Source organism: Sinocyclocheilus anshuiensis, unplaced genomic scaffold, assembly GCF_001515605.1.
Source record: "Sinocyclocheilus anshuiensis isolate Anshui unplaced genomic scaffold, SAMN03320099.WGS_v1.1 scaffold676, whole genome shotgun sequence".
Taxonomy (NCBI): Eukaryota; Metazoa; Chordata; class Actinopteri; order Cypriniformes; family Cyprinidae; genus Sinocyclocheilus; species Sinocyclocheilus anshuiensis.
This window is the reverse complement of record NW_015558579.1, coordinates 2,164,515-2,180,475: the sequence shown is the minus strand read 5'-3', so window position 1 is coordinate 2,180,475 and position 15,961 is coordinate 2,164,515. Positions and strand designations below refer to the sequence as shown.

The 15,961-nt window shown below is 37.3% G+C and overlaps 1 protein-coding gene across 1 annotated transcript in view; it reads right to left on the bottom strand.

Moving 5' to 3' along the window:
• LOC107679770 (stAR-related lipid transfer protein 9-like) overlaps nt 1-15,961 on the bottom strand; it is a 47,741-nt gene that overhangs the window by 16,401 nt on the left and 15,379 nt on the right. Inside the window, exons 4-18 of the mRNA XM_016475405.1 lie at nt 11,157-11,273; nt 11,041-11,073; nt 9,717-9,775; nt 9,475-9,587; nt 7,667-7,809; nt 6,645-6,712; nt 6,365-6,462; nt 6,089-6,289; nt 5,913-6,010; nt 5,734-5,811; nt 4,104-4,181; nt 2,658-2,837; nt 1,967-2,021; nt 1,173-1,298; nt 947-1,029 (exon numbers count right to left, since the gene is read on the bottom strand). Of these exons, the coding sequence (XP_016330891.1) occupies nt 947-1,029; nt 1,173-1,298; nt 1,967-2,021; nt 2,658-2,837; nt 4,104-4,181; nt 5,734-5,811; nt 5,913-6,010; nt 6,089-6,289; nt 6,365-6,462; nt 6,645-6,712; nt 7,667-7,809; nt 9,475-9,587; nt 9,717-9,775; nt 11,041-11,073; nt 11,157-11,273 (1,530 nt within the window). The remainder of the gene's footprint in view (nt 1-946; nt 1,030-1,172; nt 1,299-1,966; nt 2,022-2,657; nt 2,838-4,103; nt 4,182-5,733; nt 5,812-5,912; nt 6,011-6,088; nt 6,290-6,364; nt 6,463-6,644; nt 6,713-7,666; nt 7,810-9,474; nt 9,588-9,716; nt 9,776-11,040; nt 11,074-11,156; nt 11,274-15,961) is intronic.

Genomic DNA, 15,961 nt, shown 5'->3' with positions numbered 1-15,961 from the left:
AGGGCTAACAATAATTCAAAATCAATATATATTGCGATATAATTTTTTTCAATTACAGTGATATGATTTTTAAACACATTTCCGATATTTCAATTTACATTACCAGTGTTTCCCATACATTGATTATTTGTGGCAGCCCGCCACAATATCAACACTGACCACCACAAATAGATTTTCCAAAAGGCTTTGACTTCGTTGAATAAACATGAGCACTATTTCAAAATCAAAACGCGGCATGGGTGTTTTTATATTAATGTATCTTTTTTTGAAGGGAACGATTATCTTCAGAAAAGTTTTGATGTCATTTTCATTTAATCTTTCCTATAATGCCTGATAAAGTAGCGTTCATGAGAGCAGCACTGCAATGATTACAGCCGTTACCGGGGAAACCGCTATTTCTGCTGCTCCAAATGTTATGAAAATAATTGAAGACAAAATGTGTTTTACTGAGAAAAAACAAGATTTGGTTTTTAAAAAGCCTTTTTCCAAAAGGTACATCTGGAAAAAGGGGGGTCGTCTTATAATCAGGGTCGTCTTATATTCGGGCCAATACGGTATATATATAATTCTAAGTACTCAATTTTGTGCATTATGTTTTATTGTAGTAACTTTATAAAACAAAAAAAAATTCTGGTATGTAACAATGATGCCTAATCATCATATTTAATGAGTAAATTATAACAATTGCCATTTTTGGGTGAATTAACCCTTTAACAACTCTTTTGACAACTTAAAAAATGTCTAAAACATAAATAAGTCATTCTTAAAAATGTCTGAATGACATAGTACTAGATGCAAAATATCAAAACAAGTCACATTCACAAACAAGCGATGCTATTTCATTTTCCAGAACTAGAATTTTCTGAGCTATTTTTGCAAATACCTTTAGCCATCTAATCTCAAGGTCATTTTAGTGGATATATGCATTACAAAGCATGGACTGTACCCGTCTTCTCTCCCTCAGAATAGCCGCCTCTGCAGGGTGGTTGAACCTGAATTTATGGAGTCCTCCTAAGGTAATCACTGCACCTTAGGGGAAATAGAGATGCACAATGATACATCAGGATACTCCCAGTATCTACTAATGTAAATATATTATTTTGTTTTGTTTATTTGGATTTTATTTTACATTAATTGGGTATAATGGTTTGTATTTTGAACGTTTCATTTACCTTGTGCAAGTCTGCAGGGCTCCTTGATCTCTCTTTCATTGACTATGCAGATGTTCCCTGAGACCGGCTTCAGAGTCACCACCCCACTCTTATTCTCAATCTCGCAGGAGGAACCTTCTGGCAAGACTGAGGGGTTGAGGAGCAAGTCAATCACTGCTGTCCACTTAAAACAAATATATTGCTAAACAGGACTTTAACAGACTATTTTTGTATATGTGCGTCCCTGACCGCCTCCGAAAGTGGTTTGAATCATCGGATCACAATATGCTTTAGATCCCATTTACACTAGTACAGAGTGCTGCAATGATGACATATTTTTGTAGGCCAACCCAACAAGATATTTCCATTGGCTTTTGGATTATTGCAGAAAATAAGCTCTGAGACAAACAAATGTTTATTATACTTACATGTTTTGTTTATCATGATAATCTTCACAAATGAACACAACTAATGAACAACTAACCTCTGTAGTCTCATTTATTCACTTGTTAGCAACCATCTGTTTTAAGACAAGTAAAAGCTTTTTTGAAAATGTCACAAGGGGTCTTAGAATAAAATGTGAAAATGTCTTATGCTTGTATTAACTGCAGGCGTTATTTCAGGCATTTAACTAAACACCCATTCAAAAAACCCATTGATTTTGGGACGATGGAACTGGAAGTTCTAAAATTGCTAATTTGTTTCTGGTTTTTGGCCTACAAAAATGCGTCATCCCTGCAGCACTATTTAATGCTGTTATTACCAGATGTAAATAGACCATAGTACTTAAAGATGCTGAGATGAATATGAGATACCCATGTGAGGCTCTTCCAGATTGTCATCCTGAGGCCCGATTCTTGTTACCCCTTCCTGTAGCACCAAAATAAAACAAACATTAATAGAAGTCATTAAGAGGATTTAGTCCATTTTCTTCTTCCATGTCTTATTTTTTGTTCCTTATACACCTCAAAGCCAAGCAAAGGATTTGTCTACTGTTTATGAAGGATAAAATACCCGCTTATATAACCCCGGACACATGGGCGCACAATCATTCCCAGGTGGCTTTAGCTTTTCAAAGCAAGGAAACTGTTGAAATTGCACAGCCGTAAACCTTTTATGGGCTATCAGGACCAACCTCTTAGCACAGATTTACGTAAACACCACTGAGTAACTCTCACTAAAATGTTCCTGCACAATCACACAAAAGTACGAAAGAGGAAAGTGAAAAGAAGAGGAGGGAATGTCTGGACCACATGACCAAAGCTCTGGGCTGTTTTACCTTCCTGTGAGAGGTATCTCAAGAGTTTTGCACACAGAACAAGAGCAGAAAAGATAGAAGAGAAGTGAAGGGAGAATCTATTGGAGGGAAAAGAGAAAGAATCATAGGTTAATTACCCGAAAGGACAAAGGATTTTGTAGAGAAAAGGCTAGCTGAAGGTTACAAGGATGTGACAGGAAAAAGCAATGTATACTAACTAACTATAGTAACTAGCTGAATAATTCTACCCGAAGGTGGTAGATGGTGACCCCTGTGCTGAGGACGTCTGGCTCTAGAGCGATGAGGTGGGGCAAGAGCGAGTGAATGAGAACTCCTGCTCTGTCCTGGTTAATGTCCACACTGTAGCGCTCCAACAGGGCTCGCTTATCACGCCAACTGTCAGACCAGCCCTTAGTCAGCTGCTCCACCTGCAGAGGAAACATGAGCGACTGAAAATTAGCAGGCGAAAAGTTAACTGTGAAAAAAAAACAAGAATGATAATGATAAAGAAATAAAAAAAAACATAAAAAAACAGAATTCTGTAGAAAATAAAAGTAAAATCATCCTAAGGAGACCCACAATACAATTTACACAACCGTTCAAAAGTCTGGGAATTGATCAAAAGTGACAGTAAATACATTTATAATGTCACAAAAGATTTCTATTTCAAATAAATGCTGTTCTTTTGAACTTTCTATTCATCAAAGAATCCTGAAAAAAGTCCTTGTTTCCACAGAAATATTAAGCAGCATATTAGAATGATTTCTGAAGGATCATGTGACACTGAAGACAAGTAATGGCTGCTGAAAATTCAGCTTTGCCAAAGGAATGCATTACTGTACATTTTAAAATGTATTTAAAAAAAAAGAATGAGCTTTAATAATCATGTAAAGTAATGAGCCTTAATAAAAAGAATTATGACAATGAAGACTTAATTATGAGAATCAAAGCCATAATTGATATAGTCACATTGTGTAGTATATGTCACAACTACAAGACATTATGTTGCTATTGAAAGATAAAGAGTAACATTTACAAGATATAAAATCACACTGTGAAATATAAGGTCAAAATAACAAGAAAGCTGCAACTGCAAGATAGAGATGCAAGTATAAGTTGTCGCAATTGCGAGATACATACATACATGCTCATGCACTACAAATCATCCTGCACTGTTCCCCAGCCAGCTGCTTGACTTACAATGTTTCTCTTTGCACAAGTACAGTATTTATGTGAAGCATTTGTATAGTTTGTATCTTTTATGCATAGGTAACCATTTATATATAGTATATTTATAGTCAAAATCTGTCAGTAGGTTAGTTGTGTATAGGTTTATACTGTTTTACTTCATTGTTGTATGTCTGTATTTATGTAGCATCGTGGTCCTGTGAGGCACGACATTTCGTTCCACTGTATGTCCCCACATGTAGCGTGTAACATGTAACTTGACTTGACTTGACTTGATTTAAAGTAAAATTGTGAGTAATTACAAGAAACCAAGCTGTGATCCTGATATATAAAGTCTCATTGCAAGATATGAAATGCACCCCTTGGTGAGTGTAAGAGACTTCTTTCAAAAACAAAAAATCTTACTGGCCCCGACCTTTTAACAAGGATTGTACATAAATAAGAGCTCCTACAGAACTAGCTCAGAATTAATATCAGACTCCAGTATTTCATGTAGGTGGACTAACCTTCAGTTCATTCTGTAGGACTATATCAGACAAGCTACCTTCTCTCTCATCACTGAGAGATGGACTGGGATTCCTTTGCTGTGGATGGAAAAGACAATTATCAGTCACTTTTTGTTTTAGATGAATATGGAAATCATTGGCTTTGTAACACCATGTCCTAACCAGGCACCTGACAAGTGTCCATTCCATTTTAATCCTAACTAGTGCTTAGTCCTTGACTAAAGATTTTTCTGATCGACTAATAGCCGTTCATTTTAAGCGATTAGTCGACTAATCGCACGCTTATATTAATAAACCATGCAATTCATAATAATGAGCCTTTAATTGCCTATAGTCAGCTTGCAACAGTGCACCACAGAAGAAATGATTATGAATACTTTAGGGAAAAAACAGCAAGAAGACTGCCTTAACATCATAATAATTCATTGACAAACTAGTGTTTTCTGTATTTTCGGCTGCAGTGATGAAGCTGACGACACTGACTCCACAGTTGATATGCATGTTTCATAATCAGATTACATAATCTGAAAATTTGTTTTCCATTTGAATTGGTTCATTTAAAAGTAGACATTTCGCTATAGATATATGTTTCACGTATGTAAGGCAAGCACAGAGTTTCGGCAGCCCTAATCCTAACCAACTGCAACAGTAAACAGCACAGGACAACAAAACTTGGTTTTTGTTACTGTTGATGGTGCAAAGTAGTCCAGCCCACATTGAAATCTCATTTGTCAAAATTCTCACTCAATACAACTAATTTGTAATCTAATTACTTGATAGCCAATACGTATGTTGTACTTAGTCTGTTTGAGCTGTTAAAGGGATAGTTCACTCAAAAATGAAAATTCTGTCATTAATTACTCACTTTCATGTCGTTCCAAACACCCAAGACCTTCGTTCATCTTCGGAGCACAAATTAAGATATTCTGATGAATTCCGAGAGCTCTCTGACCCTCCCATAGACAGCAAGGATCCTTACACGATCAAGGCTCAGAAACGTAGCAAGGAGATCGGTAAAATAATCCATGTGACATCAGGGGTCTGATCAAAATTTTACAAAGCTACGAGAATACTTTTTGTGCGCAAAGAAAACAAAAATAACGACTTTATTTAAAAAATATAGCGCCATTTTGGAGAGTATCACATACGTAAACAACGTATGCAACGTATGTACACGGATACGTTGTTTACGTTCAGATCAAAGCATAAACAACGTAAACAGCGTATCCGCGTACTGACACATAACAGCATACGTTGTTTACGTATGTGATACGCTCCAAAATGGTGCTACAGGGTGACGCGGAGGAGACGAATAGTTGAATAAAATCTTTTTTTTTTCTTTGCGCACAAAAAGTACAAAAAGTATTTAGTAGATTCCTAAAATTACGGTTGAACTACTGATGCCACATGGATTATTTTTACGATCTCCTTGCTATGTTTCTGAGCCTTGATTGTGTAAGGATCCTTGCTGTCAATAGGAGGGTCAGAGAGCTTTCGGAATGCATCAAAAATATCTTAATTTGTGTTTCGAAGATGAACAAAGGTCTTACAGGTTTGGAACGACATGAAGGTGAGTAATTAATAACAGAAGTTTCATTTTTGGGTGAACTATCCCTTTAAAGTTTGGTACCATTTCAAAGCTGAGCAGCATGCTCTTCAGACGATCAATTTCCTCTCGCAGTTCTCTGATCAACCTCACATTGGCATCCTGAGATAAAACAAAATGTTTTATTTTAGTTTCATTAACATAATTTTCTGTTGATGGTGGTACAGCAAGTTCTACAAACATTTGGACACATCTGAACACACCTCATTGACTCTTGGCTTGTTGACGATGTTCCTGGCGTGAGCTGCATAGCGGAGGGTGCTCAGAGTCTCGTTGTAGCTGCTGCTGGATGGTGAGACAGCTGGAGGAAAATGAATCTCAGAATCAATTCCACTAGCACTGAAACCGATGCAGCAAATCTTGACTCTGAATGGCTTACTTGCAATCATGATGGTTTTGGAGTTGCCGCCCAGACTGTCTTTGAGAAGCCAGGTGAGGACAGAGTCCCTGTAGGGAATGAAGCATTGTCTGCGCCCGCTGCCTGACAGAGAGCTGGACTGACTACCCACAGTGCTCCCTTCACCCTCACTGAGCACACTGTTAATGCTCTGACTGCTGCTGAACATCTGAGAGTTCTGGGCTAGAAAAACAAAGTGCAAAGTCATGACAAGGAAGATAAGAGGGGATTAGTAGAATAAATAAGGCCAGTGCCTACCAAGAGCGGAGATGACGATGCCAAGGGTGACAAGAGATTTGTTGATGTTGGCGCCTTCTGTTATTCTATCTCTGCAGTATTGAGGGTCGGCTCGTTCACTGACACAGCACAAAGAGTGATATTTCAAGTCAAGTTAGCACTTTACTGTTCACCATTATGTGATTCACCAAAATTGACCAGAGGGCAACTTGGCCACATATCATTGTTTCATGTCAGTGAATGCTGCTTTCTTGATTTTAAACTAGGAGACTTTGGTTTAAGTTTAAACTAAAACACTAACCTGCCAGCCAGGTCCACCAAGTTGATCTTGCTCACTATTTCCGAGGGAAGGTTATTTTCCAGAATAGCCTATAAAAAATATTTTCACAAGAATATTAGCATTCAAAGGTTTGGGGCCAGTAAGATTATTTTTAATAATAACTTATGTTTATCAAGACTGCATTTATTTGATAAAAAAAACAGTGAGGTAAAATTTTAGTATAGGGACCAATTCTCACTATTAACTAGTTGCTTATTAGCATGCCTATTATTAACATATTGGGTGTTTATTAGTACTTATAAAGCACATATTCTGCATGACCATATTCTACATCCCTAATCCTACCCAATACACAAATTAACAACTACCTTACTATTAATAAGCAGCAAATTAGGAGTTTACTGAGGAAAAAAGTCGTAGTTAATGGTTTGCTAATTGCAAGAATTGTACCTTAAGATAAAGTGTGACCAACAGTAATATTGTGTATTGTGTAAATTTAAGATAACTGGTTTCCATTTTAATACATTTTAAAATGCAATTTATTCCTGTGATGGATATGCTGATTTAGTGCCCAAAAAACATTTCTTATTATTATCTATGTTGAAAACAGTTGTGCTGATTAATATTTTTTGTGAAAACCGTGATTTAAAAAAATAATAATGATTTTTTAGGATTTTTGCATGAATAAAAGGTTAAAAAGAACAGCATTTATTAGAAATATAAATCTTTTATAACATTATAAGTGTTCAGTGTTACTTTTGATAAATTTAATCCATCTTTGCTGAATAAAAGTACTAATTTCTTTAGAAAAAAAAAATCCTAGTGACCCCAAACTGTACAAAAACAGTATTGTAAAGGTGATTTCATTAAATTTTTGGCACATGGATAATAAAGCAAAATATCTAGTGTCTGAAATATGTGTGAAATATCTAGTGTGACTAGAAGCCATTTAGTTACACAATTAAAGTAGTCTAATGCAGTTTGGGATTTGAAAAAGACTGATGAGAGATCTTCAGTTGTTATGAACTTAATGAGATTCAAACCTGTGTGTATTGAATGGTAAAGATGGCATGAGATCGACTGCTAGCGTCATGGACATGTGTAGCGGCTGTGATGCGGTTAGCGATGCCCTCCTCAAGCAGATCCACTGCTTGTTTGTAGTCGGTCACTACATGCTGAGAGAGACCTAAGATAAACAGCATAATAACATCATCATCCTTTCCATGATTTGAGTCACGGACACTCTCTTTCTGCTAGAGAATAGAAATGGAACAAAATGAGGAAGATCATCTTTCAGTATGTAAAGTAGCCTGGAGTGCTAAAACATTTATTAATTGATCTTTTAAGAGTGTAATTGGGCCCGAGTTTAGTCACAGTTGCTGTGTGCATTTCTGTACATTTAGTTGTTAGGTTTTAAATTACAATATATTTTAGCATTTGGACAATTTCTTGTTGTCCAACTGGTTGTTAATATGTCAGGAATGAACAGAATTGTTACAAATTAAAAAATGTATATATTTTGGTATTCAATGCTAAGAAAATTTGCATATTTTAAGTCTCTCAAGTGTCCAAATACTTTTTGAGGTCACTGTGTTTACATGTGTGAGAAACACATCTTGGTCAATACACAATGCCTCTGTACTGAGCTTCTAGCAGCCACATGGAAGTGAGGTCACTTCCTTTGCTGCACTGGGCTTTCTCCTAATACACACAATGACTGGGTGTTGGACAAGAAGGGAGAAAGAGAGAGAGCACAAGAAAGAGGCGGAGCAGATACAGTCATACATGCTGGCTACTCTAAGCACAAGCTGTGGTGGGAATTGAGTTACAAATGCAAACAGTCAGGAACGAATAACTTATGTACACAATTACCTCTTTAAAGGGGTCATATGATGCCATTTCAAATTTTCCTTTCTCTTTGGAGTGTTACAAGCTGTTCGTGCATAGATAAGATCTCTAAAGTTGCTAAAGACTAAAGTCTCAAACCCAAAGAGATATTCTTTATAAAAGTAAACCACGCCTACCTAAAACGGCTCGTTCTAACACGCCCCCACATGTCTACGTCACGATGTGGGAAGATTTGCATAACGCTGCCCAAATGTTCACGCAAAGAAAGAAGGCGTAACTTTTATTCTCGCTGTAGTATTGTTGTTGCCGCCGCCGCCATGTCGTTAAGGCGCTGTGTGTTTCGTTGTGAAAGCGAAACTACTTTGTTTGGCCTTCCAAAAGAGGATGATATCGCTGAGGAAATACATCAACTACGTGCTGTGGATCGCCGGATCGGCTTTCACCGTGGACGAAGCGGAGTCCAGCCCGGGGTCGTCACATGTGGTTGCCGCAAGCCCGCCGGCCGCTCCTTCGTCGAATCCGCCGGCCTCCGCTCACGGTACACTGCATCACAGTATGGTAGGGGCGTAACATTTCCGTCACACGCTTGAGGTATTCGGCCAATCACAACGCACTGGATAGCTGGCCAATCAGAGCACACCTCGCTTTTCAGACCGATGAGCTTTGTAAAAATCGACGCTTTTCAGAAAGGCGGGGCATAGAGGAGAAACAATAATGTACAGTATGTGGAAAATAATGTGTTTTTTGAACCTTAAACCGCATAAACACATTGCATTACACCAACTACACAACATAATGTTATTTTTAGCAACATCATATGACCCCTTTAATAAAAATACACAGTCATTCATCAAACGTTATAACACAGTGAGCGCTTTCCTCATGTTTTCATTAGTACTGGTTACACAAGGTAATTTGACTTTGTTTGAAGGGTTTCACCAGACTTCTTTCTACAACAAATCTGCATGAAGGGCATTTTACGTTTGCTTTTGTGAACACTCACCCTGCACATAGGGCCCCTTCTCTGGGTGTTCTCGAACCCTCAGGGGTGCTGGCTTCTTCTGCTCCGCCCCTCTCAGCAGATCACGCACACGCTCATTATAGATCTCTAAAAAACTGAGAGGGAAAATGAGGTTGTGATTTGCTTTTGCTTACAGGCATACTTCTTGCTTCATTCTCAGGATAGGCTTGCTGATACTGTTGCGAAAGAGTCAAAGAAAAAGAAACAGAGGGTTTCCTTCTCACCTTATTTCAACTCTACAGCTCTGTCCATCTGCAGACTCAACTCCAGACCTAAAAAGACCCTTTAACAAAGGGTAAAAAAATAGGCTTATTTAGTAAGAAAATATTCATAGGAGGTAACCCCATTATCACGTACTCAAATCATTTACTCACCCTCGTGTCATTCCAAAACCATACAATTTTCATTCATCTTCAAAGTCATATTTGATGAAACCTGAGAGATTTCTGTTCCTCCATTGAAAGTCCATGCAACCAAAAATTTGATGCTTCAAATAGCTCAAAAGACATTATAAAAGTAATCCATATGAATCAAGCCGTTTAATCTAGGGCCCTATGAAATTCATTTAATTTTTTCCCAAATTCCCTTTTTAACTTTTCTGGATTCCCTTTTTTCCCTGTTTTAATTCTTCTAATGTTTTAATGGTTCAATTAAATTGTATTAATCAAAAAGCATTTCTAATTAATTAAAATCATGAAACTTACACAATTTAACAGCAATTGATTAAGTTTAACAAAAATTTAATTTTTAAGGCCCTATGAAATGTTTTATTTTTTCTCTTTTTTTGTACCAAATTCTGTTTTCCATTAATTTTCTGAATTCCATTTTAATGGTTTCATTAAATTGTAATAATCAAAAGCATCTCTAAATAATTGATTTTATATAAAAAAAATTTTTTTTCAGATATACTGTGTTATGTATTTACGTTTTTCTTTAGTATGTGTGTAGTGAACGAAACCTGCACTATTTTTTCATACAGAGACATGCAGAACAGGATCCATAATTAAATAGTATTTTGAGGCTTAATATTCACAGACACTAGATCATATCGCGTTTTGATTTAAGTGTACTGACCTATTTTTGATTTATTCATCCACAGTTTGGCAAATTCATTGACATTCTGCATTATACAGTAAATTCTATTTTTATGACTGGATTCCGCTATTCCGACCGCGTTTTATCATAGGGCCCTAGGTTTAATCCAAGTCTTCCAAAAAGACACAACCACTTTTTTATGATCATTGATCAACATACATAAGAGCACATCAAATATGGTAAGCACAAACTTGACCATACTCACTTGATGTATGTGTGTCAGCAAACATCTTCCATTTTCTGTTTAAATTGATTGTGTCCCCTCAGAAGACATGAATTAAATTTCTCAAGTTTACAGTTACAACGTCTTTATACTTTTTGAAACATCAAAATGTGGTTGTGTGGGGACAAAAATCATGAAAGTCTTATGGCTTTGGAACGCCATGAGGGTGAGTAATTGATGACAGAATTTAAATTTTTGGGTGAACTATCCCTTAAATGCCAGTAACTTACTTGACAGATCCTTGGTGTCAGTCCAATGGAGTCCTGCACAGATAAAGAGGACACATAATATTTAGGTTGAAATAGTGCTTCACCAATGTCTTTATCTCATACAAGTAGTTACTCACTGGAGTGCCCATCATGGTGTAAGTTTTCCCTGAGCCCGTCTGTCCATACGCAAACAGACACACGTTATACCCCTCTGAAGCTCCAGACAGGACACACACACCAAGGTCTTGAAACACCTACAGGTGGAGAAAGCACACTTTTGACACACATTTTAAGAAAAGCACTTTTTATTGTAATTTCTATTAATAAGTCTAATGTTCTGACACACAGGTGACATTCTTGTTCTGTGCTCTTTGAATGGGTTTATTGACAGAATGTGATTGTTGATCTGTGTTTATTTGAGAGAAAGAGCCTGTTCTCTGAAGGTTATGTTTGTGCAGGTTTCGAGCAAAGAGAATGTGCTGCGTCTGTGTTTGCCTGAGATTCTCAGAGTGTGTGCCGTTCTCACTGTAAGGAGAGGAGAAATGAAAACAGAGACCTACTGCTCTCTCACCAGCCCCACTTGGACTGCTTTATTTTCCTCTTTCTCTTCCTTCAGTCTATTTTTCTTCAGAATTATTGAACCCCTGTGTCTTAATGAAATCGCTTTGAAAGAATGTTCCACTACGCTGGCATTTGTTTGTATTACACGTCATCTTGGCTACGCCACTGGCTTGACACATGTCTGGTGAGGGCAAAGTTCTCAATCAACTTTGCTGTTTCTAAAGAGTAGTGATGCATCAAAATTGCAGCAACCAAAAATATTCGGCTAAAACAGCTTTTGGTTTTAGCCGAAATAGTTTTGGAGGGCCGAAACCACTGACTGAAACAGTAACGTTTAATTAGCTTTTCCAATATTGCATTTTGGCTGTGTCAGCGTCTCTTTCATGCACATAGTGTGGACACACTTCATCGTGACCAAAAATTACGCTAGAGTAGCAATATGTAATATATGTTCGGCTGAAATATCGACAGGCGGTTCATTGCCAAATAACATGATTACGACTGGTTTCATTTATCACTTGAGAACACAACACATTAGAAAGCAAGCAGAGTTCCATTACCCAAGCTTTATTTTCGGTTTCCTTTTTTGGCTAAGTGAAAACTTTAATTTGGGTTTCAGTAAAAAATGTCGGTGCATCACTATTTTACAGAGGCAAGCTTCAGCATTACTACTGCTCATAGTAGTTGAGCAGTAGGTTGGGGAATAGTTTAAAATTAAATTTAAATTTAAAGGAATAGTTAAAAAACTAATATTATGATATTATAATCGCAATTTGTGAAAGATTTTTTTTAGACTGATCTTTTCAATGAATCGGTTTATTCATTTCACAAAACTGGTCTGAATGTTTAATTCACAAATCTGACTGATGTTTTCCTTGGGACAATTAACAGACCACTGGAGGGGAGGATTATTATGAATTGCACATGTAACACATGTGGACACTTTTATGACAATTTTATTTATTAAAGCTTAAAAGCTCCATTTCCCATTCATTGTAACTTTACATTATTCAGATTCCTCCATTTACGTTCCACAGAAAATCATACAAGTTTGGAGCAACATGGGGGTGAACTATATGCCTGTAAGACTGTCTGACACTCTGGACATGTACAGTAAGAAAACAACCCCTATTATAGTAGAGTAACTGTGTAGATGGGTAATAAAAGAGCCATTGTAGATCTCAGAGAGAAAGCATGTACACATTATAATAATGTTTAACAGCTAGAAACAAAGCAAAATCTATAAGATTGGCCAGTAAATGGCACTGTAATATATTCTTCAAACAGCCTTTCCCTCATGCCAACTCTTAAAGGAGGTATTAATAGCCAAAAAAAGAAGAACAGGTTAATGCTCAACTGCCAAACGATTGTTTTTCACACACCTTTGTCTATCTTCATGAACATTCAATAGCATTACAAAAACTAAACGCATAAAAGACAATCTTTCTTATTGTGTACTACAGGTGTGGGAGAGAGAAAGTAATTTGACCTTCACATCCATTGAAAACCCAGTGAGTCAGCAAAACAAGAGACTCTCTCAGGGTATTGTAACCCAGGTATGTATTTGGCTGAGATGAGAAGAGTCCTGGGGCTGTTGCGGTCTCTGTGTAGGGTGTGAGTAGAGGCTAATTGGGATGCTGTCTGCAGGGAGAGCCGATCAGCATCTAGCAGCCGCTTCTGTCTGACTCACTCTAATTAGCCTGGGCTCTGAGCTTCTTCAGCTTGAAAGAATCAGTGAGGGAGCTTGTTAGAGGAGTCCATCTTAACTCACGCTCCACTGAACTCTGCTCATGCAAGATGCTTTTTTTCACTGTCACAGCGCGTTCTTTTAATTTGCTCTCCCTGTCACCACTGGACTTTTGCCTGAGCACTCTATAACAACTTCTTAAACAGCAATGTGCTTAGGGTGGGTAGTAGTGAACTGGCACACGACAATTAATTTGTCTAACTTCATTAAAAGCAAAATTTGTTCACTTTTGCTAACAATTTAAAAACATTTAGAAGCACCATCAAAAAAGTAGGAGTTTTCAGAGAAGGTAATGATATACGGTGACTTCTGATATACGGTTTTCTGAGCGCAAACATCTGAAGCACACGCACAGAAATCAGCTGAGTACTAAACTCTTTCATGTCTTATTGCGCTTAAAGTTTATGTTAGAAACACACAAAAACAGTTGGTTATGTCAGTGAAGGTAAACAGCTGGGAAAGAAATTGCATGTTTATATTAGATCTGTGTGGCAGCAGTATAATAAACAGTAAATAAATCAATAAATCCACTGCTCTGTTGTCTCCTCTGAGGCTGGGACTCTGAATAGTGTTCTGTGCTCGTCTGTGCAGCCAAAGACAAAACAGTTAGCATGCTTTGCTTGAACTTTCGCCATGGCATTAGAACTGGTACACTGTTGTTCCTTGCGAAAACACAATGGTGGTGCCGTGGGTGGAAACGTGCAGATTAAGGGGCAGTAATATTATAATAAGATCCGCTTTCTAAGTCACGGGGGGAGCGAAATCTGACGTGCTCATTCACAAGTTTTCAGAGAAAGGCTTACCAAAAAAAACTACTGGGTTGTTCATTTTCACGTTTCCTGGGTTGGTAGATGCACCGGGAACCGATTATAGCACTTAAACGCAGAAAAAGTCAGATTTTCATAGTCACTTTAAAAAAAAAAAATCTCTTTCCACTTGCCTCATTCACGTTGTTATTTTTACAGAAAAAAATGTGACCGCAATGCAATATGACCACAGAATAATAATAATAATTGAATTAAATCCCCTCTATGATTATGTTTGTGCATGCAGTTATGAATGTGTGCATGTGTACAGCCATAGGAAACCTTGGACAAAAGCATCTGATGTTTGCTTTCCTCCTTTTCCCTCCTCATACCACAAACAAAAACAATTGGACTTTTGGTCACAATGCAAGAGGAAAGCTGAATATAGAGTTGATTCTGGACAGGAAGTTGTCCAGAAGGTTAGTGCTTCGGGCAACGTGATCCCAAAGACCCCTACGAGGAGACGCTCGATCAGGGAGGGGCAAACCCAAAAGTGGGGCAGTGGAAAGGAAGAGTCAGGCGGTCTAAATTAAGGGAGATGACGTCTTTCAATAACAAACAACACTAGCGTGGGTACGGTCTTGGCTTCTCGGTTAAAGGGTTTAAATGCTGTGGTTAAAGACGTAGTAAAAGAGAGGTTGAAAGCAGGATGCTTCAAGATTAGTTATTCAAGCAGAAAAGAGGGATGGATACGAAAGGAGGAGAGAAACTCCATTAATAAACTGTTAGTACGTAATACACCCACTTTAAAATCTTAAGGCCTGTAATCAGTGTGTGGAGCGCTACAGTGGGGAGAGGCTCTTTAATGTGGCTTTCTTAATAGCCACCTCTGAAAAACTCCTTGTTTCTTGTGAGATCTCATGGGGAGTGCCAACTGAAGCCCATCCAAGGCAAAGGCCATCCCAGACCAAAGACAAAAAACAGGGACAAAAATACAGAAACACATAGTTTACATTGCAGGAACTCGAGGAATCACACAAATATCAACAAAACATGAAATCAAAAAGTCAGTATTAAAAAACTTTATACAAAATATGACGGTACCAATTATGCCATACCGTTTAAAAGAAATCACAGCTTTGCATCGCCGTAATAAATTACATTTTAAAATATATTAAAATACAAAAAGGTTACTTTCAAATGTAATGTCACTATATTACTGTTTTTACTGTATTTTTGATCAAATAAATGCAGTCTTGGTAACCATAAGAGGCTTTTTTCAAAAAAATTGTTTACAAATGACCATCACCAATTTTTGAACGATAGTGTATGTGATACAAGTAATAAATATTACATTTTTCAAATATAAAATCTAGATCAACAATGCAAAACAATAAACCTGAATGCAAAATGTACACAATGAAAGTGGATGGTGACGACAACTACAAATGATCATTTTATGGTAAAAGAGCAGCTTGGACATTGTGCTAACTATCTCCTTTTGATCCATGCAAAAGAAAACAAAATAATTCAGGTTTAGAACAACATAAGGCTAAATAATGAGTAAATGATGCCAGAATGTTCATTTAGGAGTAAACGATCTCACTGAAACTGTGTTATTGTTGCTAACATATAGTAGAAGATCCAAATAATGTATGTGACCTTAAAACTTGCTAATAAATACAACTAGACTTGGTGATACTTTCATGTTATGATTCTGAGATCCTGTTTATAGCTGTATGCGACTGTAGGGAAAGCTGGGTTAAAGGGTTGGTGGGGTGGACTGTGGGAGAGAGAGAATGACACAGAGCTGATTGGCAGGGGTTCAACTCGCTTCTCGTTTGTCATACTTTCACAGACATTATGTGGGTCAAATTTGCAAGGGGAG